Here is a 24,741-nt window from a genome sequence, read left to right on the forward strand (position 1 = left end):
CGACACGAGGATCAATAACAACATGTCGTCACGACACGAGGATCAATAACAACATGTCGTCACGACACGAGGATCAATAACAACATGTCGTCACGACACGAGGATCAATAACAACATGTCGTCACGACACGAGGATCAATAACAACATGTCGTCACGACACGAGGATCAATAACAACATGTCGTCACGACACGAGGATCAATAACAACATGTCGTCACGACACGAGGATCAATAACAACATGTCGTCACGACACGAGGATCAATAACAACATGTCGTCACGACACGAGGATCAATAACAACATGTCGTCACGACACGAGGATCAATAACAACATGTCGTCACGACACGAGGATCAATAACAACATGTCGTCACGACACGAGGATCAATAACAACATGTCGTCACGACATGAGGATCAATAACATGTCGTCACGACATGAGGATCAATAACAACATGTCGTCATGAACACGTGACGCATCAGCTGATCACTGACAGGTCCAGAGGCAGGAACTGAGCGCAGTTGTTGGCGCCGCAGTGACACGTCTTCCTCTGGGCGCCTCCAGTCCACGCCTGCGCCTCATTGGACGGTTGGTTCCTGTATCCGCCCGAGTAGTCGAAGGTCACTTCCTCCCCGGCGTCCACGTCCCGGCCGGCGAACAGCGCCAGCCTCGGCACGAGCGAGTGAACGCGCACCGGCAGCATGAACAGGTTGGGCAGACAGGAGTGGTTGAGAAACCGACCCACGTTACCCACAATCCCCGGGTCCACGAAGGTCTCCGTGATGGATCCACTTCCTGAATGTTCTCGCAGGGCGATGATGTAGTTGTTGTCGTGGGGCGTCTGGGCCAGCTGTCGGCGCCGGGCCTCGGCCAACCCGATGACCTCGCCCGCGTACTCGCAGACGAAGGTCCCTCGCGGCACCTGCTGGAGGGTCCGCACGCCCCAGCCTCGGGCGCCGGTGCCGAAGACCTCCAGCGCCACCCGGACGCCTCGCTGCACCACGCGGTTGCCGCAGGCGTCTCCGCAGGCGCACGCCGCGCTGCACTCGAACACCGGGTCGCAGAAGGCGGCGTCCGTCTTGCTGACGTTGATCAAGGTTCCGTCGCCGTTGTACGCCGGCGTGCGGCTCCTCAGGCACGAGCAGGTGTCGGCGCGGCAGGTGTGGGACCGACAGGTGCATCCTGGGAGGTTGACCTCGCCGGGGTCCACGGAGCAGCCGGAGCCCTGGACGTTGTCTGGAGAGTACTGAGACAGGAAGTGACGCACACGCGACAATCAAGCTGTGAACGGTTGAGCAAACATCGAGACGCTCTGCTGCCACCTGCTGGTAGAACCGTGAACATGTTTAAACGGAAAAAGGAAGAAATCAAATCAACATTTTTTTGGGCTGAAAGATTTTCTTAAATTCAAATCGATGATTCAAAAGAAGATAAAAACACACAAATATAAAGAGGCTACAGTTGATGCAACAACAGTGGACAGAAGTTTTATTTTTAGCTTGTATTAAATAATTCATTGGTGTTTTTCTCATGTTTTTACTCCAGTTTGTATATTTATAGAATGTGTTGTTTTTTATGTTTACAGTTCAAAAGTTAAATTGAGATAAATTAAAGTTATTGTTAAACGTATCAGTCGATTCACATCATTTCATCACAACATACAAAACTAACATGTTGAATCAAATGACTTAATAATAACTTTTATATTACGAACAAAAACAACAACAAAAATGCATTTTCGATCATAATATTGGTTAAATAAATAAATAGTTGAGCCCAATGTCTTCTATTTGTAAAGTATTTATAATAATGTTCAGAATCAGAGTTATTTTTATTGCCAATATTATTATTGTTTCATTTGAATTAACAATAATATAAATGTAAATGGCTAAATGAGACAGCAGGGGGCAGTAGAGGGTTTCAAACAAACAACAAGCAAGAAAGTTGCATCGCTATAAAACAAATCAACAATAAACATTTATTATTAAACATTAAACAAGTTAAAAATAACACAATTATACGGTTTTATAAGTATTTTTTTCCGAACGACAGAAAAACAAAAACCGATGAAAACTTGCTCGGAATCGATCATTGATGACGTTTTGATGACGAGGTTTCAAACGATTCATCATCAGCGTGAACACGTGACTGCCGCTGTGACGTCACAGCCGCGTCAGGGAAGGGGCTCACCTGGAATGTGGGGAGCGGTTGAAGGTTCGAATCCCGCCGGAGGACGACAGGAACCTCCTCCAGACCGTTGCTGAGGTCCAGGCGGGTCCCGTCGGGCTCGTGCATGGCTGGAGCTGGAGCTGCCGCAGTGACGTCAGCGCACTTCCGGGATGGTCGGCGCTCACTCGAGTCAGCAGCGCCCTCTATGGACAACATGTGTAATTACAGCCACACTGGTATACTCAATAGTTAGCGGTTATATTAATTAAAATAAAACATTTAACTTTATTCCCTTTAACACGCCATGATACCATTTGGCACATGTTTGTGCTTCAGTGAAAACACAGATTTGATGACAAGTTTTTAAATAAAAATATTTCTTCGTCTCACGACTTGGAACGTGAAGGAAGTTGTTCCATATCCTGCCGACAGAGGGCAGACTTCAACAAGTTTACAAATATCATGTTCTTTAAAACATCTCTTCATCTTAATCTTAACATGTTTTTGCCTGAAATGCAGACAAAACTGAATGTATTTGATGAAGTATGAAGGTGAAGTAGAACAAAAAAAAACGTCTCTGTTCATCAGTCAACACATGATAAATAATGTTCAATAAAATAATAACGTAAATAGATTCTTCTCTCTGGTCTGAGCATGAAAGACTAGAAGAGAATGATTTTAAAAATGAACAAGGAAAGTAAAAATGTGTTTATTTAGATAAAAATAGACACAAATGTAAATAAATAACAATGAAAACAGGGAAATGAAAAAGCTTGTGTTAAACTGAAGTTTATTTGAACAGCCTGTGTTGACGACACGTTGAGCTTTGAACAAAACTCATTTTATTTGGAGAAACTGTGTCAGAAAATAAATCCTCAATGTTGACTTTAAGACAGAATCTGATGGAATTGAATGAAAGATTTTGAAGAATCTCAATAAAACATACGATTTAAAAGATTCAAAACTTATAAAATAACAATCAATAATAAAGACAAACTAGAAGAAAAGTATTAATTCTGAACAATCTGTTTCTGTAATTTATAAAAACTTTTATCTAATAATGGATGAAACTAAGTTAATAAAGTTCATTAGTTAATAACATTCATCTCTCTTTGACCTTTGACCTTTAGCTTCTCTGATGAACAACAGCATTGAAGATTCTTCAGGTCTGGAGTCTGAAGGTCAAACACTTTCTGTGCTCAGTGATCCATGAAGTTCTGAGACGTGTTTGTCTGGATTATTCTTCATATTTTCTGTTCCTCCTCCTCTTTGTCTTCTTCCTCCTCCTCCTCCTCCTTTTCCTCCTCTTCCTCCTTCTCCTCCTCCTCCTCCTCCTCCTCCTCTTCCTCCTCTTCCTCCTTCTCTCCTCCTCTTTGTCTTCTTCCTCCTCCTCCTCCTCCTCCTCTTTGTCTTCTTCCTTCTCCTCCTCCTCCTCCTCTTTGTCTTCTTCCTCCTCCTCCTCCTCTTGTTGTTCTTGTCTCACTTTTGTGATGAACTCTGGATAGACAGTGTAGTCGTGTGTGTCTTTGCAAACGTGTGTGTCGTAAACTACTTTCTACACAACTGTGTGTAACCTTAGTTCAAGTCTTAGTGTAAACAATACTCTTCATGACCACAGGGAGCAGTATTGAGCAGTAACAGTTGCAAACATCAAACTCAAAGAACAAATTAATTCTGTTTCTATTTTTAACATCCGTTCAAAAGTTAAGAAAGTAAATGATTCAAGTGTTGAGTTATTACTGATAATATCCATGTTGTGTTTGAGCTGCAGCAACAATCCTCGAGTGACAGAAGATCCACTTCCACACCTTTGATGTTCACGCTGCTGCTGCAGGTGTTGACCTCGTCATCAGCGTCACGGATGGAGCTCCGGTTGTCATGGAAACCACTGGGTTAGTGCTTTGAAAAGCTTCCATTGCTGACAAGATGTTTCCTGTGGTTTACCTGCTGTGGTCCACGGCCAGAAGATCAAAGGACAGACTTTGATCGGATAGTTTCCCTTCAGAACTGCGACACCTGCGACCCCTGTGACCCCTGCGACCCCTGTGACCCCTGCGACACCTGCGACTTGTGCTGTTTCAGTGACGCATCCTGTATATATTCAGTAGATATACAGGATGTATATCTGTATACATCCTGTATATAGGATGTCTATCTACTGTATACAGTATATGTATACAGGATGTAATCTGTATATATTCACTGTAGAGTCAACACTTGTAGACTCTGAGTTCAGCTGGTTTAAGAATGAAGATCATCGTCGTCATCTTTGATGATATAGTTCAGATCAAACAGGTCAAAGGTCGACCAAGACGTGCAAAACAAATCTGAAGCAAAATTTCAATTTGGTGAAACACACGTTTGTTCGTATATAAAAACATGCAACCATCAGATTATTCTGAGTAAAGTTTCTTCGAGCACTGAGTCTCGGACGATCAATCAATCAGTGTTTCATGATCTTCTAGTGGATGTTGTTGTTAATAGTAATTATTTATTAATGTTTTCAACATCATCTGATCAACAAGGAAGTTTTTTCTGAACTCAAATGAACCTTGAGAATAATCTAAAGTTCTGTTCACTGTGTTTCTACTTCTGTCCTTGGCTGTGAATCAAATCAAAAAGTGTCCTAAACTCGTCTACAAGTCTTTGTGACATTTAAGTTCATCTTTTCTTGATCTTACCCTTAAAAAAATGATCTAATCTTACACTTGAACATTGAAACAACATCAGTGAACTCTGGACGACGACGACTGCTCTTATCATTGATGTCAGTGGAACGAAGAGACACTTGTTATAAACTGATGGTTCGTGACAGAAGAACATTGATCGATTGATCGGTGATCGATTGATCGGTGATCGATTGATCGTTGATCGATTGATCGTTGATCGATTGATCGTCTCTGAAACCTCAACACAGATCATCAAAAATATTGATCGAGTTCATCATTTGAGGAGATTTTTTGGCAACAAGAAAACAAATGTGTAGAAATAATAAAGGAAATAAAAACAGAAATATAATAAAATATAATGACCCGCAAAACGTTTTACACAGAAAATATTTTAAATAATAATTCATAAATAAAATAAATGAGAATTTTAAATGATTTAATTGCTATGATATAAAACGGCAGTAAAACGACAAGATAAAAAACTACAGGGTTTACAAAAGATATTTGTTTGAACAGTTGCAATGTTGGGAAAACTCTAGCATTAATGTCTCGTCATGTGCTTTTGTTTAAAAAAAACAACAACAAATATAGAAATCTATTCTAGTAGTTAAAGAAAGACTCCTGTTACTTCTTTCGTCACTGTGGAACTGAATGAAAGCACCGTCTCCGACCCACTGAACTAATTAAAACTCTAAAAATGTGGAAAGAAATCTACCTCAAACATGTTTTTTTACCTTTTCAATAGTTGTGAATATTTTTCACAACTTTTGTTACTCATACGTTTATGTTGAACTGACACCGACACGTTGATGGTCAAATATGGTTTGAGAAAATAAGAGGAAAGAAGAGTTTATTGATTTGTTCCTCGAAATAACAAGTTTTGTGTGCAAAACACAACAAATTCAGTGATTGTAGACATTTTCTAACATAAAAAAGGAAGTAAATCGTATAAAGCCGAACGTCTACTGACCTAAATGTTAACATTCATGTTCCTATTGCTGGTTTTACAGTAGTTGCAAAAATAAAACATTTGTAAATATACAAAAGAATATTGAAGGGAAGATATAGAAGTGCTAACAGTTTCATAGTATATCAAGTCTAAATGAACAAAGTCAGCTTATAGTTCGTAGACAAACAGTTTATATATTTCAGTGCACGACAGTGAAACTGCTTCGCCAGAGGAAGGTTCGAGAACTTCTGCCAGAGAAAGAAGAGAAGGTTCAGCTCGTCGTGACAACAACACTCAACGATGATCGTCAAACCAGGAGATCCATGTTGTGTTGCTACGAGCTGCTCGTCGAAGCTGCCGTGAGAGAAAAGCTGAAATGCTAAAGTAAAGAAACATGATTTGCTGAAACATATTTTACACCAAGAAGCCAGTGTATAAGTTGTGCTTCTGACACAAGTCTTCAAACAGGAAGTGGCTTCACCACATGTAGTAGCTGCGAGTGGTGTCCACCTGGCTGGGCTTCTCCGTGGATCCTTCCTTGTCCTTCTCGCTGTCGGCCTCCCACAGGTTGATGAGCGGCGGGTACAGCTCGTTCAAGGGTATCGACGACGTCTTCTGCATGTACTTTTTCAGAGAATGCTGGTAGTTTTTTCTTTTCCACCTCTTGGCGATGTAGAGGCCCAACGTGGCGAGGCTGATGATGGCGAACACGGTTCCCATGGCGGCCGCCAGGAACGTGTTGGTGGCCTGGTCGGAGATCTCCACCTGGAAAGCGGCCTGCTTGGTCGTCACGTTCACGCACGACTTCTGAGTCTGCTGGTGGACGTTGGCGACGGTGAGGCAGACCTCGTACTCCGTGGCCGGCTGCAGCAGAGTCAGGTTGTACTCGTGCACCTCAACAGGAACCCGGGCTGTGTACGTAATGTCCGGATTGTCTACCACGATGGTGGCCGAAGACCACTTGAGGTTCGAAGTCACCACGTTAGAGCTTATCTTCCATGAGACTAGAATTGAGTGCGACTCTGCGTGTTTGACAAAAACCTTCAGCAGCTGAGTGTTGTCCAGAAGTGTTCCGTTCACACGTATAGCCGTCACTCTTGTGTCGGCGCCTTGTGAGTTCTGAGCCACGCAGGTGTACCTGCCAGAGTCTTCCACTTGGACATGCGAGATCCTCAACGTGCCGTCGCTGCTCAGACTGTACTTGTCAGAAGACGTCTCCATCATCACCTTGTTGCCCACCGGTGTCACCCAGTAGATTTCCGGCTCAGGCTGGGACATGGCTCTGCAATCCAAGTCCACCGTAATCCCGATGTCCAGGTTGAGGTGGCTCGGGAAGGTATCGTGGGCAATCATCGGCAAGCATTGACTCGCCAATTCCTTCTGCAGAACATCCCTCACACGCATCCCTCTGACCTCGGGGGGCATCGCGCAAAACATGGCTAAAGGTTCCATGAATCGGACGGTGGTTTTGTTGGCGTTCATCCAGTGGATGACGCAGTCACAGCGGAGAGGGTTGCTGTGGATGCTGATCTCACGCAGGTTAGGTAGAGACACCACAGTGGAGTGATACAGAGCGTTGAGGGCGTTGTTGTTCAGCATCAGACTCTCCAAGGCTGGCACGTCCCGGAAGGCTTGGCGGTGGACGTAGGAGAACTTTGGGTTGTTGGTCGCCTCCAGTTTGGTGAGCTCGGGAAGATTGTCCAAAGCGTTTCTGTCAACGGAAACCAGCTCCGCCATGTTGTTGATGCCCAGCTCTTTCAGTCTGAGCATGTTCTTGAAATCTCCCTCCTGGATCTTCTGAACAGGGTTCTTGTTTAGATCCAGGAATTTCAGGTTGGGCAGTTTTTGAAAAGCTCTTTGGGGAACTCTGACCAGCTTGTTATCATAAAAGGAGAGGCTTTCAAGATTGTCAAGTCCGACGAAAGCATTTCCAGGGACATCTGTTAAGTCCATACCAGCCAAAACAAGGCTTCTAAGATTGCCGAGTGGCTTGAAGTTGAAGTCCATAATCCCGACAACAGGATTCTCCCCGATCATAAGAATCTCCAGATTAGGTGTGGAGTCGAACCACTGACTGCTGATGGTCTTAAGCTTGTTGGAGTTAAGGTGGAGCCTCAGGAGGTTGTGGAGTCCAGAGAAAGCGTTCGCCCGGATGGCGTTGATCTGATTGTGGTTGATGTAGAGCTCCTGCAGGTTGCTGAGGTCCTGCAGACAGTAGTCGGGCATTTCTGTGATCTGGTTCTCCTCCAGGTGGAGAGTGGTGAGCTGGGACATGTTGCTGAGGCCCACGTCTCTGATGCTGCTGAAGTTGTTCTGAGACAGGTCGAGCTCGGTGAGGTTGAAGAGCTGTTCCAGCTCCTCGCTGGTCCTTGCTATGTAGTTGCTCTGCAGGAGAAGAACCTGAGTTTCAGCGGAGAGGTTTCCAGGGATGCGGGTCAGACGCAGGTCGTTGCAGTCCACGGTTGTAGCTTCCCTGTACGTGGACTGAGGGGTAAACCACGGCCTTATCTCGCACACACAAAGTTGGGGGCACTCGTTGCTTTGAACGGTCATTCCTACTGACATCATGATTAGTCCAGCAAACACCTGCCCGAGGAGGAGGCCGTCCATCCTCTGTCTCGCCATGATGGGGCAGGATAAGAGTGTGGCAGGGACTTCTTCTTGCTCATCAACTGGACTTCAGTCTTCAGTCCAGTATCATAACCTTCTGCTCGGTGATCTGCAAGAAAAAAACAGACATTGTTAGAAAGAAGAGACAGAATGAACGAGAAAAGCAGGGAAATGTTGCACATCTTAAGAAGCAATTTTGGCCTTTTGTGTTTGCAGTAAATGAAGCAATAACTTGGGCGAGCGTTGCGTCGCTGTTACCCTAGTGAGACGGTTCATGAAACGCAGCCTCAACATTTCCCAGAAAATGCAACTTCAGCTCATTACAGCGTCAGATTCCACCGAGACCGTTCGTCTGAGCAGCATGAGGAGTCCATCGTTAGCTCCTGACATCGTCACCTTCAGGTCACAGTGGAACACAGACACACTTCATGTCGTCTGTTCAGGACAGAAACATCTCTCGAGAAGAACGACATTATCACAGCAGCAGCTTCAACACAGACACACTTCATGTCGTCTGTTCAGGACAGAAACATCTCTTGAGAAGAACGACATTATCACAGCAGCAGCTTCAACACAGACACACTTCATGTCGTCTGTTCAGGACAGAAACATCTCTCGAGAAGAACGACATCATCACAGCAGCAGCTTCAACACAGACACACTTCATGTCATCTGTTCAGGACAGAAACATCTCTCGAGAAGAACAACATTATCACAGCAGCAGCTTCAACACAGACACACTTCATGTCGTCTGTTCAGGACAGAAACATCTCTTGAGAAGAACGACATTATCACAGCAGCAGCTTCAACACAGACACACTTCATGTCGTCTGTTCAGGACAGAAACATCTCTTGAGAAGAACGACATTATCACAGCAGCAGCTTCAACACAGACACACTTCATGTCGTCTGTTCAGGACGGAAACATCTCTCGAGAAGAACGACATTATCACAGCAGCAGCTTCAACACAGACACACTTCATGTCGTCTGTTCAGGACAGAAACATCTCTTGAGAAGAACGACATCATCACAGCAGCAGCTTCAACACAGACACACTTCATGTCGTCTGTTCAGGACGGAAACATCTCTCGAGAAGAACAACATTATCACAGCAGCAGCTTCAACACAGACACACTTCATGTCGTCTGTTCAGGACAGAAACATCTCTTGAGAAGAACGACATCATCACAGCAGCAGCTTCAACACAGACACACTTCATGTCGTCTGTTCAGGACAGAAACATCTCTCGAGAAGAACGACATCATCACAGCAGCAGCTTCAACACAGACACACTTCATGTCGTCTGTTCAGGACAGAAACATCTCTTGAGAAGAACGACATTATCACAGCAGCAGCTTCAACACAGACACACTTCATGTCGTCTGTTCAGGACAGAAACATCTCTTGAGAAGAACGACATTATCACAGCAGCAGCTTCAACACAGACACACTTCATGTCGTCTGTTCAGGACAGAAACATCTCTTGAGAAGAACGACATCATCACAGCAGCAGCTTCAACACAGACACACTTCATGTCGTCTGTTCAGGACAGAAACATCTCTTGAGAAGAACGACATTATATCAGCAGCAGCTTCAACACAGACACACTTCATGTCGTCTGTTCAGGACAGAAACATCTCTTGAGAAGAACGACATTATCACAGCAGCAGCTTCAACACAGACACACTTCATGTCGTCTGTTCAGGACAGAAACATCTCTCGAGAAGAACGACATTATCACAGCAGCAGCTTCAACACAGACACACTTCATGTCGTCTGTTCAGGACAGAAACATCTCTTGAGAAGAACGACATTATCATGGCCGTGAACCGAGGCTCACGAGCGGCGCAGCGAACGTCTGCCCGACCATATGTTCACAACCGTTACTTCCCAGACCTGGAAGCCGGACAATAAAAATCCACTGCCAAGAATCCATTTATAGCTGCTCACGTTAACAGCTTCAGCTTCTATTATCGAGCTTTAATTCTCCTGAAACACGCTTACTTTTTATTGCTTTGTAGGAAAGTAGGAAAACCAGGTTTAAAACCAATCAAGCGGGAAAAGATTCTAGATACACAATAGTAGGAAGACACAGACATGGGAGGATGTTCAAACATCCCATAATATACACTACTAACGTAAATCATGATATTAAAGATGATTTCTTAACTCAGCATCAACTATAATGATTCAAATCTTAGTCAAAATATGAATTCCTTCCTATCCAAAGAAGCTTTATTTTTTCTTTAACTTCAAAACTGACCTAATTAATGTTTATCAAGAAATAAAGATTTAAATTTTAGACTTAGATTGTATCATCTTGTTCTTTCTTTTAGACTTAGATTGTATCATCTTGTTCTTTCTTTTAGACTTAGATTGTATCATCTTGTTCTTTCTTTTATACTTAGATTGTATCATCTTGTTCTTTCTTTTAGACTTAGATTGTATCATCTTGTTCTTTCTTTTAGACTTAGATTGTATCATCTTGTTCTTTCTTTTATACTTAGATTGTATCATCTTGTTCTTTCTTTTAGACTTAGATTGTATCATCTTGTTCTTTCTTTTAGGCTTAGATTGTATCATCTTGTTCTTTCTTTTAGACTTAGATTGTATCATCTTGTTCTTTCTTTTAGACTTAGATTGTATCATCTTGTTCTTTCTTTTAGACTTAGATTGAATCATCTTGTTCTTTCTTTTAGACTTAGATTGTATCATCTTGTTCTTTCTTTTAGACTTAGATTGTATCATCTTGTTCTTTCTTTTAGACTTAGATTGTATCATCTTGTTCTTTCTTTTAGGCTTAGATTGTATCATCTTGTTCTTTCTCTTTATTTCTCTTTGTTCTTGTTCTTATTTTATTTTTATTTATTTCAATTTAAGTTTGTGTTCAGTTTTTGTTCTCAGTTTGTGTTCAGTTTGTGTTCTCAGTTTGTGTTTAGTTTGTGTTCTCAGTTTGTGTTTAGTTTGTGTTCAGTTTGTGTTCTCAGTTTGTGTTTATTTTGTGTTCTCAGTTTGTGTTTAGTTTGTGTTCAGTTTGTGTTTAGTTTGTGTTCAGTTTGTGTTCAGTTTGTGTTCAGTTTGTGTTCTCAGTTTGTGTTCAGTTTGTGTTCTCAGTTTGTGTTCATGTTGTGTTCAGTTTGTGTTCTCAGTTTGTTTTCAGTTTGTGTGCAGTTTGTGTTGAGTTTGTGTTGAGTTTGTGTTGAGCTTGTGTTGAGTTTGTGTTGAGCTTGTGTTGAGTTTGTGTTTGTCAAACAGACAAATATGTTCAAACGTCTCTCGACCCAGAAACAGCTTGTTGTTGTTGAAAAACCTCATCTCATCTCGACGAGAACATTTTCTTCCCCAACACCGCGTTAATGACTGCAGGGCAAAATCAAGTGAAACACATGCAGCGAATAAACCTCGATCTTTTCTTCCCCCTCCAGCAACAAACACGATCCTTCAGCCACACTTAACAGATCGCATCAGTCGATTAGCTGTGTTTACTCAGAAGCCATACGCCACAAACACATGGCTCTGTGCTCGACACCAGCTCAGGCTCACTTAAGAGGATTCAAACTACAGACACGACTTACTCGTCTGGATCTAAACTGCCTGGCAACAGCTCCGGGGAGACGCGTCGCCTCCTGAAGCTGGGAATCCCCACCGGAGCCGGCGGAGCTCGGGGTCACGACGGCGCCTCGTTTCTATGGGCGCCATGATCTCAGCAGAAGTGAAGGAAGATGGTTTGACGAGAGGAAGACGTCGCTTCATTCAACAGATATATTCACAACAATCACTTCTGTCTTCACTCACTGAACACTTCACTCACATGATGAAGAAGAAGAAAATGTATTTCATCAGCTTTTATTTCAATTCAGGTTCAAATATAAATAATAACTTAACCTGTAGTTTGTTGAATCTCTGATGACATCATAGTAGTTAAATAACTTAACCTGTAGTTTGTTGAATCTCTGATGACATCATAGTAGTTAAATAACTTAACCTGTAGTTTGATGAATCTCTGATGACATCATAGTAGTTAAATAACTTAACCTGTAGTTTGTTGAATCTCTGATGACATCATAGTAGTTAAATAACTTAACCTGTAGTTGGCTTTAAATCTTTAATGACATCCTAATAGTTAAATAACTTAACCTGTAGTTTGATGAATCTCTGATGACATCATAGTAGTTAAATAACTTAACCTGTAGTTTGTTGAATCTCTGATGACATCATAGTAGTTAAATAACTTAACCTGTAGTTTGTTGAATCTCTGATGACATCATAGTAGTTAAATAACTTAACCTGTAGTTTGATGAATCTCTGATGACATCATAGTAGTTAAATAACTTAACCTGTAGTTTGTTGAATCTCTGATGACATCATAGTAGTTAAATAACTTAACCTGTAGTTGGCTTTAAATCTTTAATGACATCATAGTAGTTAAATAACTTAACCTGTAGTTGGCTTTAAATCTTTAATGACATCATAGTAGTTAAATAACTTAACCTGTAGTTTGATGAATCTCTGATGACATCATAGTAGTTAAATAACTTAACCTGTAGTTTGTTGAATCTCTGATGACATCATAGTAGTTAAATAACTTAACCTGTAGTTTGTTGAATCTCTGATGACATCATAGTAGTTAAATAACTTAACCTGTAGTTTGATGAATCTCTGATGACATCATAGTAGTTAAATAACTTAACCTGTAGTTTGTTGAATCTCTGATGACATCATAGTAGTTAAATAACTTAACCTGTAGTTGGCTTTAAATCTTTAATGACATCATAGTAGTTAAATAACTTAACCTGTAGTTGGCTTTAAATCTTTAATGACATCATAGTAGTTAAATAACTTAACCTGTAGTTTGATGAATCTCTGATGACATCATAGTAGTTAAATAACTTAACCTGTAGTTGGCTTTAAATCTTTAATGACATCATAGTAGTTAAATAACTTAACCTGTAGTTTGATGAATCTCTGATGACATCATAGTAGTTAAATAACTTAACCTGTAGTTTGTTGAATCTCTGATGACATCATAGTAGTTAAATAACTTAACCTGTAGTTTGATGAATCTCTGATGACATCATAGTAGTTAAACAACTTAACCTGTAGTTTGTTGAATCTCTGATGACATCATAGTAGTTAAATAACTTAACCTGTAGTTTGTTGAATCTCTGATGACATCATAGTAGTTAAACAACTTAACCTGTAGTTTGTTGAATCTCTGATGACATCATAGTAGTTAAATAACTTAACCTGTAGTTGGCTTTAAATCTTTAATGACATCATAGTAGTTAAATAACTTAACCTGTAGTTGGCTTTAAATCTTTAATGACATCCTAATAGTTAAATAACTTAACCTGTAGTTTGATGAATCTCTGATGACATCATAGTAGTTAAATAACTTAACCTGTAGTTGGCTTTAAATCTTTAATGACATCATAGTAGTTAAATAACTTAACCTGTAGTTTGATGAATCTCTGATGACATCATAGTAGTTAAATAACTTAACCTGTAGTTGGCTTTAAATCTTTAATGACATCATAGTAGTTAAATAACTTAACCTGTAGTTGGCTTTAAATCTTTAATGACATCATAGTAGTTAAATAACTTAACCTGTAGTTTGATGAATCTCTGATGACATCATAGTAGTTAAATAACTTAACCTGTAGTTTGTTGAATCTCTGATGACATCATAGTAGTTAAATAACTTAACCTGTAGTTGGCTTTAAATCTTTAATGACATCATAGTAGTTAAATAACTTAACCTGTAGTTGGCTTTAAATCTTTAATGACATCATAGTAGTTAAATAACTTAACCTGTAGTTTGATGAATCTCTGATGACATCATAGTAGTTAAATAACTTAACCTGTAGTTTGATGAATCTCTGATGACATCATAGTAGTTAAATAACTTAACCTGTAGTTTGTTGAATCTCTGATGACATCATAGTAGTTAAATAACTTAACCTGTAGTTTGATGAATCTCTGATGACATCATAGTAGTTAAATAACTTAACCTGTAGTTGGCTTTAAACCTTTAATGACATCATAGTAGTTAAATAACTTAACCTGTAGTTGGCTTTAAATCTTTAATGACATCATAGTAGTTAAATAACTTAACCTGTAGTTTGATGAATCTCTGATGACATCATAGTAGTTAAATAACTTAACCTGTAGTTGGCTTTAAATCTTTAATGACATCATAGTAGTTAAATAACTTAACCTGTAGTTTGATGAATCTCTGATGACATCATAGTAGTTAAATAACTTAACCTGTAGTTGGCTTTAAATCTTTAATGACATCATAGTAGTTAAATAACTTAACCTGTAGTTGGCTTTAAATCTTTAATGACATCATAGTAGTTCAATAACTTAACTTGTAGTTTGTTGAATCTCTGATGACATCATAGTAGTTAAATAACTTAACCTGTAGTTTGTTGAATCTCTGATGACATCATAGTAGTTAAATAACTTAACCTGTAATTTGTTGAATCTCTGATGACATCATAGTAGTTAAATAACTTAACCTGTAGTTTGTTGAATCTCTGATGACATCATAGTAGTTAAATAACTTAACCTGTAGTTGGCTTTAAATCTTTAATGACATCATAGTAGTTCAATAACTTAACCTGTAGTTTGTTGAATCTCTGATGACATCATAGTAGTTAAATAACTTAACCTGTAGTTGGCTTTAAATCTTTAATGACATCATAGTAGTTAAATAACTTAACCTGTAGTTGGCTTTAAATCTTTAATGACATCATAGTAGTTAAATAACTTAACTTGTAGTTTGTTGAATCTCTGATGACATCATAGTAGTTAAATAACTTAACCTGTAGTTTGTTGAATCTCTGATGACATCATAGTAGTTAAATAACTTAACCTGTAGTTTGTTGAATCTCTGATGACATCATAGTAGTTAAATAACTTAACCTGTAGTTTGTTGAATCTCTGATGACATCATAGTAGTTAAATAACTTAACCTGTAGTTTGATGAATCTCTGATGACATCATAGTAGTTAAATAACTTAACCTGTAGTTTGTTGAATCTCTGATGACATCATAGTAGTTAAATAACTTAACCTGTAGTTTGTTGAATCTCTGATGACATCATAGTAGTTAAATAACTTAACCTGTAGTTTGTTGAATCTCTGATGACATCATAGTAGTTAAATAACTTAACTTTTAGTTGGCTTTAAATCTTTAATGACATCATAGTAGTTAAATAACTTAACCTGTAGTTTGTTGAATCTCTGATGACATCATAATAGTTAAATAACTCAACCTGTAGTTTGTTGAATCTCTGATGACATCATAGTAGTTAAATAACTTAACCTGTAGTTTGTTGAATCTCTGATGACATCATAGTAGTTAAATAACTTAACCTGTAGTTTGTTGAATCTCTGATGACATCATAGTAGTTAAATAACTCAACCTGTAGTTTGTTGAATCTCTGATGACATCATAGTAGTTAAATAACTTAACCTGTAGTTTGATGAATCTCTGATGACATCATAGTAGTTAAATAACTTAACCTGTAGTTTGTTGAATCTCTGATGACATCATAGTAGTTAAATAACTTAACCTGTAGTTTGTTGAATCTCTGATGACATCATAGTAGTTAAATAACTTAACCTGTAGTTTGTTGAATCTCTGATGACATCATAGTAGTTAAATAACTTAACCTGTAGTTGGCTTTAAATCTTTAATGACATCATAGTAGTTAAATAACTTAACCTGTAGTTTGATGAATCTCTGATGACATCATAGTAGTTAAATAACTTAACTTGTAGTTTGTTGAATCTCTGATGACATCATAGTAGTTAAATAACTTAACCTGTAGTTTGTTGAATCTCTGATGACATCATAGTAGTTAAATAACTTAACCTGTAGTTTGTTGAATCTCTGATGACATCATAGTAGTTAAATAACTTAACCTGTAGTTTGTTGAATCTCTGATGACATCATAGTAGTTAAATAACTTAACTTTTAGTTGGCTTTAAATCTTTAATGACATCATAGTAGTTAAATAACTTAACCTGTAGTTTGTTGAATCTCTGATGACATCATAGTAGTTAAATAACTTAACCTGTAGTTTGTTGAATCTCTGATGACATCATAGTAGTTAAATAACTTAACCTGTAGTTTGTTGAATCTCTGATGACATCATAGGAGTTAAATAACTCAACCTGTAGTTTATTGAATCTCTGATGACATCATAGTAGTTAAATAACTCAACCTGTAGTTTGCTTTAAATCTTTGGTCACTCACAGATCAAACTGTTCAATTCTCTCCTGATGAGTCACTTGTTTGTTCAAACTTCAGACACAGATTCCATGAACGGAAACAAACAGGAAGAAAACAAGACCGAAGGCAGGGAAAGGGAAACACTGCGGTGTTCAACAAGAGAGACTCTTGTGATCGACGGAGCTTTAATGTTGTTGTGAAGGATGTGGAGTCACAGACTCGTAAATGTAGGTCAAACCTCAGGAGAAGAAATCAAACCTCCAAACTTTAGTTTGTGTGAACGAGACAAAAGAAAGAAGCAGGAAATAAACTTTGTTTTAAACTTTCCTCTCATGGAGATCCTTTTTTTTTGACTCATAACTAACTCTTGACTTTAAAACTTCTCTCATGTTCTCACGTCGACTGATGTGAACTATTTTCGGACTCATCAGTTCTTTTTATAGGCAAGAATGTTTGTTCATTTTAGTGTAGCGACCGGAGCTCAGTTGTCTTCATCTTCATCCAAAAACACTCTTAACAACATCAAACACCTTCAAACCGCTCGACTGTGACGTCTTTTATTGAAGCTCCACGTGAAGAATTGATGGTTGATTCATTAAATAAGTCTATATTTTAAACGTGTTATTAGCAGAAGCTAAAAGCTAACATGCTGCACAGACAGGAAGAACCTTTTAAACCATTTGCTGCACATGTGATGATTCAGGTCAATCATCTCCTCCCGTGTTTTCGTTGTCATATTGTCTTTTGATCTTTCATTCAGTCCTTGTGTTCTTAAGGAATATATTAATAGTATAATTCAAAATATGATAAGATGTAATAATAATATTTCATTAAGAACATGTGATAATGTGTTGTAGGTTCCAGAGGATTAAATATGTTTTTGTTTTTCTTATTCAACTTTTGTTTTTCACTGCAGCATTTATAAATAAAAGATTGACTGACAGCAACAACAGCTTGATCACAAGGAAACGTTGAAAAAAAAACAATATTTGTAACAAAATGAAAGTACGATCTTGTCGTTTTCATCTCAAGACATTATTGTTAACACGGTTTAACGTCAGCATCTCAAAGATGACTTTTAGTGGATATTGAATCATTTCAAAACATGATCTGCTTCATGGACTCATGAATAGTGAATAAAGCGTGAATCTGACACGTCAACAATGCTCTCTAATGTCAGGGAACTTTGGGAACAGCTGTGATCTCATTGAATCACCGCCTGATCCGATTCGTGATCACAGACAAAAGTTTAAACTCTCGCAGCTGCTTATTTCAGATGAGAAGAAAATAAAGCAGCTGCAAATATTCAAACATTCCAGTTTATTCAGAGTTTTTGACACAATAATGTGAATAAAGAAGTTGATTTAAGTCAGTTTGCAGCTGGAAATGAAATAAAAAGCTAATTTTAACTACATTTGTTCAAAACTGATCTTAAAGCTTCAGAGGAAACAACTAAAACGTTCATAGTTATTGATATAAAAGTGAGAAACACAAGCCAGTGAAGCCACATTAAATTGTCGGTGCAAGGTTTGTCTTCTCTCTTCATTAACGCTGTGAAGGTCAGCAGGTGATCAGAACCAACATAATAAACATGAAGAATGTTCTCAGAGGCGCGAGCAGATCACGGATGATTAGAATCTTCACAAATGTTTCAAACATCACTCGATCCTTTTAAGTTTTAATGAAGCTTTTCACCCGAAGTGTTATTAATAACTAGTTTTTATACTTGAGATCATTTATATTATATTTAAATCATGATTTGAATTTCAATGGAAATATGTTTTCAACAATTAGTACAAGATATATTTGCTTGAAATAATTGAAAAACTGCTACAACAACGAGTAAAAGTGAAATATATTGTAACGTCTGTCATTATGTGTTAAAATAATATAATAAAAAGAATATTTGATCAGATTTTTAATATATTTTCATAAACAGATTTATCATATTTTAAATGATATAAGACATTATTTCTAACTTTGTGACATCGTATCCCTCGATGGAAGAATTTGAAAAAAGGAAGGGTGGAGCTTCATGAAAAGAGATATTTTCATTCCTCAACTCTTGTTGACGACGTCACTTTCTTACTGTTTCTCTGCGATCTTGTTATTTGATTTATTTCTTAGCTGTGAAGATTGGCAGCTGAACAAAGGAATGAGCCTCAGAACAAAGCGTGGAGACGAAGACAGAGACGAACATCTACCTCTGGAGCAGGAAAACAAAATAAAGTATATTTGACTCTGGACTTTTCACCAACATTCATCTAAACAATCATGGAACATCTACACACCTCAGTCGCACACCTGCCTCCAACTCGTCCTCTGGACTCACGCCTTGGTTTCGTAACCAACACTCCGGGCTTCACGCTTTCAAACGAGCAGGAAATGAGAAACAAACTCACGTCCTCGCACTCGTTCGTCTGCAAACGTCGTTTGACTGAGAATCCAAACGGAAGACATTAGCTGGAGAGACGCCAACCACCGTTACACAACATGCACACGCAACACAACACAACTGCTTTCCATGTTCAACAACATTACTGTAAAGTTTTACTCTTAACAACTGAATATTCAACTTCTCTTACTCTGTGACATCATTTCTCTCTATAGTTTGTCTTTTTATTAGTTTGAATTGTTTCCATAACTTCATGTTTCTTTCAATATTTGTTTACTTTTGGTTATTAAACACAAACTGTGGTTATTTTGTTTTACTGGTTTACTAGTCACATGACCATTCAGGACGTATGTTTCAGGAAGAGTCTGTTTTCATTCTTCAACAGTTTAATGTCCTGTGTTTGTCTGACGTTAAACTCATTCCTCGACTTCAACATGTTAGATTAAAATTATTCTACACTATACGTATACGCCATACTTAAATTAATGCTAAAAGATAATCAAAATATAAAGTATAAATTACTCGCTTCATCTAAGAGCTTAAACATTTGACTTCACATTCACGATCAACATTCCACTCCAGACTGATACACTTTTTCAAGACAAGCTTGGATCAGAATTAAAGATACGACACCAGTTATTTAAAACATCTGTTTATCTGCCAATCACAGCTTAAATCGTAGATCAAAGAACGAAGCAAGACACACCCGGGAAAGGGGACGGAAACCCCCACCGAGAACATTTGAATGATAAGATTACAAGAAAATAAATCAGGATGTCTCTCTACGGGGGATCGGGACACAAAGAACCATTTGGCCGGAAAGGAGGACCCCCTGGGTGGGAAATTTGCCTTAAATATAGCGATGTTTCTACAGATCGGGACCTTTTTTCTCCGGGACTATTGACCTGTACAGTCGCCGGAAGAAAGTGTGTCCGATCGATCGTAAAGCTTGTATTTTGTTTGACTTGAAGCGGCGAATAAACGACCCGTGACACACTTTGATTGTCCATCTTTCTCCACGAAGCGAAGTATAAGAACCGGAAGTGACGTCGTGTTGGAGCGACCGGAACGAACCCCGTGTTTTGACCGTTTTAAACATGACTTTTATATAATTGTTGACTTTCAAACCTGACTTCAACATCCACGTGAACATGGATCTACTTTGATCGTCTGATCACATTAGATTCCACACGTGGGTCAACATGACCGACAACAATAACGAACAACCATCTCATTCTGCTCACAAATCTCCCATAAATCCCATTATTTGCCACGGAAACACTGGTATGATCTCATAATAATCCTCTGAAGATGAAGCTGGTCGCCATGGTTACATCAGACGCCACTCGAAGAGAAAAGAAAGAAATGAAAAAGAATTGATGAAGTTAACGTTGGTTAAGCCTCGTCGTGTGAACAACGACATCGAGCCGCTGACCTACATCTGACGCCTCATTACATCCTCAAATATCGAACATTATAATGTCGGAAAATTATGGATCACGCCAGAAAAATCGACACAACCCTTGAGCAACACCGGGTGCGAGGATCACGAGTCGGACTCTGACGGAACAAAGAAACCTTCCAGCTCCTGTTGAGAATAATGAGGTCTGGGCTCGATTACCCAGCAGCCCCTGCTCACCCCGACTTACACCCCGACTCACCCCCTCCCACCCCGACTTAGACACCCTTCTCGCCCCCTCTTTACGCCTCCTCCCCCCGTCTTACACCCTCCTCACCCCCCCCGGGACCTGGAGGGTGAATCCTCCTCATCACTGCTGCTGACGAAGATAAAAACAACCTCACGTTAGATTTGTTTCATTCAGTTTTACACCAAATACTAATAACGTACTTTTAGAATTTAACTCCAGTCGAGAAGGAGCTACAAGTAAGTAAGTAAGTAATTTTTAATTATAAAGCACTTTTCCAGACCAGGGTCACAAAGCGCTTAAACAATCAAAACAATACTCAATAAAGTATATACTTTAAAGGTCAAGATAAAACTGATAACACAACAGGAGTTCCAGAAAATCAAGGAAAAGCCTGAACAAATAAAAGTGTCTTGAGATGTTTCTTGAAGGAGTCAGTAGATCATCAAACACAGATGTTTCTTGAAGGAGTCAGTAGATCATCAAACACAGATGTTTCTTGAAGGAGTCAGTAGATCATCAAACACAGATGTTGCTTGAAGGAGTCAGTAGATCATCAAACACAGATGTTTCTTGAAGGAGTCAGTAGATCATCAAACACAGATGTTTCTTGAAGGAGTCAGTAGATCATCAAACACAGATGTTTCTTGAAGGAGTCAGTAGATCATCAAACACAGATGTTGCTTGAAGGAGTCAGTAGATCATCAAACACAGATGTTTCTTGAAGGAGTCAGTAGATCATCAAACACAGATGTTTCTTGAAGGAGTCAGTAGATCATCAAACACAGAGATGTTTCTTGAAGGAGTCAGTAGATCATCAAACACACATGTTTCTTGAAGGAGTCAGTAGATCATCAAACACAGAGATGGTTCCAAAGCTTAGGAGCTACAGTTTGGAGGGATTTCTCTCCTCTGGTCCTGAAAATTGTGGTTCTTACTTTCAGATCTATTCATGGTCAGACCTTCCATCAGTAGATTCTGATCCACAGACCTCAGAGCCCGAGCTGGGGTGTAAGTCTGGATCAGATCACTGATGGAAGGTCTGACCATGAATAGATCTGAAAGTAAGAACCAGAATTTTAAAATGATCCTGAAAGAAACTGGCAGCCAGTGAAGAGTTTGAAGGAGAAATGTGAGTTCTTCTACTAGAGCGGCTCAGAATTCTGGCTGCACGTCTCTTCACGTCTGCACTTCATACATCATGTGACGCCACATATCGAGTGAAAAAACTCGAAGTTCCGTCTGTATTTCAAGCCGTCTGGCTCTGAGGTCTCTAGATATTCCTGATATCAGTAACAACCGTCATGAAACTGCAGCATTATGAAGAATCAGCGACATAAGCAGCTTATTTCAGCAGCTGCGGCGTCATCGACCCTCTTTAGCCACCAGAGACTGAAGCGTCGTCACATCAAGCCTCGGTTTACTTTCATACATTATATCACTTTTCTCGTTTGTTTATTGCTATTATTAATGAGATAAAGATTTGATTAGAGCTGTGTGTTGTAAACACACACACACACACACACACATTCAGCCTCAACCATCTCAGGAATTTAAGTTTTATTCATATTTATGTCTGACTTGTGACAAAAAATAGAAACATAATTTATTTTTGCTCAAATGAATGAAGTTTGTTTGTAAACACAACATAACTCTCTGAAATGATGATAATCTGAAGAGTTTAAATCTGTATTTGAAGGAAAAAGTTTCATTTGTTGTTTTTGATTTGAGAAGCTTCGTCGTCTGCAGGAGACATGGAGTAGAGCAAATCGAGTAATGTAGCTAAAATAGAGTAAATCTTGGTGGTTAAAACTTCTTTAAATAAGAAATGCAAATGTTTTCACTGTCATGATGTTGGCAGAGGTATGTCTTTTCACAGTGTTTTCAAATGAAGGGATCCAAAGACTCTTTTTTTACTCTTGGAAAAAGGTTATTTTGAAAACACTTGTGTAGAGACATGACCTCATGACGAAGCATCTCAAATAAAAAACAAAAACGTTTTCCTTCAAACGTTATGAACTTATTTCTGAGTATTTTTGAGTTTGATTGACGTGTAAAGTGATCTCTGTGATAATGAACGTGTTATTAAGATCAAGTGTGTTTGTAAAAACAAGACATAAGAGATGAAAGTACGTTTAGTTCAAACACATGATGTGATGAACCTTCTCCTCCTGGTGCGTTCAGGGTCCGGGGCCTGAGGAGCAACAGCTGCGGGGACAGCAGCTCCTGGACCACAATGGACCCCCCGCTGACACGAACACCTTCTACCTCTGCTGTGACGCGAGGATCTCGAGTTAACATGCGAAGCACATGCGAAGCACATGCGTCGCTGAACATGAAAGTTTGTCTCCAGCCTCTGATCTTCATGTCTCAGGAGCTCCAGCAGGACGTCCTTGAACCAGCAGCTCTCGCAACAGCGGCGTAACGACGTCGTCATAACGGCAGGAAATCAAAGATGAGGAAGAATAACACCAGGAAGGAAACGAGTCTCACCTTGTTGACGTGAAAATCTGTTTTTCTCTCCAATCACTTGTTTGTTGTCAAAGTATTCCGTGTTTACATCCGCGCGTGTCAGAGGCTCGTGTCGCAAACAAACCGAAGATCCTGCGATCAGAGCTGGAGTGAAGGAGAGGAGAGAGGAGAGAAGAGAGGAGAGAAGAGAGGAAGAGAGGAAGAGAGAAGAGAGAAGAGAGGAGGGGGACGACGGAAACACCTGGCGGTGTCCAGACCAGTCAGCTGATCCCAGAGCAGACGATTGGCTGAGAGAAACTGTCAATCACTGATGGTCGAGCAAAGAACCATCTGCTCCAGTTTGACATGAGAACAAAGACAGAGGATGAAGTGTGTGTGTGTGTGTGTGAGTGTGTGTGTGAGTGTGTGTGTGAGTGCGTGTGTGTGTGTGCGCGTGCGGGCGCGCGTGCGTGTGTGTTGTGTGTGCGTGCGTGTGTGCCAGTGTGTTTGCGCGTGCATGCGTCTTTGTGTGTGTGTGAGTGTGTGTGTATACATGTGTGTGTGAGTGTGTTTGTGTACATGTGTGTGAGTGTGTGTGTATACATGTATGTGTGTGTGTGTGTGTGTGTGTGTGTGTGTGTGTGTGTGTGTGTGCAGGGGGGCATTATGATGACGCACTTGTTAAAGCATTTTTCAATCATGAACCTGACATTAAATCTTTTTAATACATCCATTAAATATTATCTTATAGTGTAAATAAAGTCTGTGTGTGCGTGTGTGTGTTAAAGTGTGTGTGTGTTAAAGTGTGTATGTTGCTGTGACTCTATTGTATCATCAGTGTGTGTGTGTTGCTGTGATGTGTGACTCTATTGTATCATCAGTGTGTGTGTTGTTGTGATGTGTGACTCTATTGTATCATCTGTGTGTGTTGTTGTGATGTGTGACTCTATTGTATCATCAGTGTGTGTGTATGTTGTTGTGATGTGTGTATATTGTATCATCAGTGTGTGTTCTTGTGATGTGTGACTCTATTGTATCATCAGTATGTGTGTGCGTTGTTGTGATGTGTTACTCTATTGTATCATCAGTGTATGTGTGTTGTGATGTGTGACTCTAATGTATCATCAGTGTGTGTGTGTTGTGATGTGTGACTCTATTGTATCATCAGTATGTGTGTGCGTTGTTGTGATGTGTTACTCTATTGTATCATCAGTGTATGTGTGTTGTGATGTGTGACTCTATTGTATCATCAGTGTATGTGTGTTGTGATGTGTGACTCTATTGTATCATCAGTGTATGTGTGTTGTGATGTGTGACTCTATTGTATCATCAGTGTGTGTGTGTTGTTCTGATGTGTGACTCTATTGTATCATCAGTGTGTGTGTTGTTGTGATGTGTGACTCTATTGTATCATCAGTGTGTGTGTGTTGTTGTGATGTGTGACTCTATTGTATCATCAGTGTGTGTGTGTTGTTCTGATGTGTGACTCTATTGTATCATCAGTGTGTGTGTTGTTGTGATGTGTGACTCTATTGTATCATCAGTGTGTGTGTGTTGTTGTGATGTGTGACTCTATTGTATCATCAGTGTGTGTGTATTGTTATGATGTG

The 24,741-nt window shown here is 39.5% G+C and overlaps 2 protein-coding genes across 3 annotated transcripts; both read right to left on the reverse strand.

Annotated features, from left to right (window-relative positions):
* Positions 1 to 364: 364 nt before the first annotated feature.
* On the reverse strand, positions 365 to 2,303 carry setmar (SET domain and mariner transposase fusion gene). The gene is made up of 2 exons (XM_087800988.1): positions 2,190 to 2,303; positions 365 to 1,245 (listed from the first exon to the last, which is right to left on the reverse strand). The coding sequence occupies exons 1-2, from the start codon at positions 2,292 to 2,294 to the stop codon at positions 478 to 480; spliced, it is 873 nt and encodes a 290-aa protein (XP_087657114.1). The 5' UTR covers positions 2,295 to 2,303; the 3' UTR covers positions 365 to 477.
* A 3,367-nt stretch (positions 2,304 to 5,670) lies between these two features.
* On the reverse strand, positions 5,671 to 23,370 carry lrrn1 (leucine rich repeat neuronal 1). 2 transcript variants are annotated; one of them, XM_087800728.1, is made up of 2 exons: positions 23,174 to 23,370; positions 5,671 to 8,505 (listed from the first exon to the last, which is right to left on the reverse strand). In XM_087800728.1, exon 2 carries the CDS (start codon positions 8,409 to 8,411, stop codon positions 6,264 to 6,266), a length of 2,148 nt encoding a protein of 715 aa, XP_087656854.1. In that variant the 5' UTR covers positions 8,412 to 8,505; positions 23,174 to 23,370; the 3' UTR covers positions 5,671 to 6,263. The 2 variants fall into 2 exon arrangements, with proteins under 2 accessions (XP_087656854.1, XP_087656856.1); XM_087800730.1 differs by lacking the exon at positions 23,174 to 23,370 and adding an exon at positions 18,931 to 19,021.
* Between the last annotated feature and the right edge of the window lie 1,371 nt (positions 23,371 to 24,741).

Source organism: Callionymus lyra, chromosome 10 (assembly GCF_982586985.1).
Source record: "Callionymus lyra chromosome 10, fCalLyr1.hap1.1, whole genome shotgun sequence".
Classification (NCBI taxonomy): Eukaryota; Metazoa; Chordata; class Actinopteri; order Syngnathiformes; family Callionymidae; genus Callionymus; species Callionymus lyra.

Bases quoted from the DNA above. Each gene is read 5' to 3' on its own strand.
- setmar (XM_087800988.1), bottom strand. From the start codon at position 2,294: ATGCACGAGCCCGACGGGACCCGCCTGGACCTCAGCAACGGTCTGGAG. The intron at 1,246-2,189 runs GTGAGCCCCTTC...TTCCTGTCTCAG, and splicing joins AACCGCTCCCCACATTCCAG to TACTCTCCAGACAACGTCCA.
- lrrn1 (XM_087800728.1), bottom strand. From the start codon at position 8,411: ATGGCGAGACAGAGGATGGACGGCCTCCTCCTCGGGCAGGTGTTTGCT.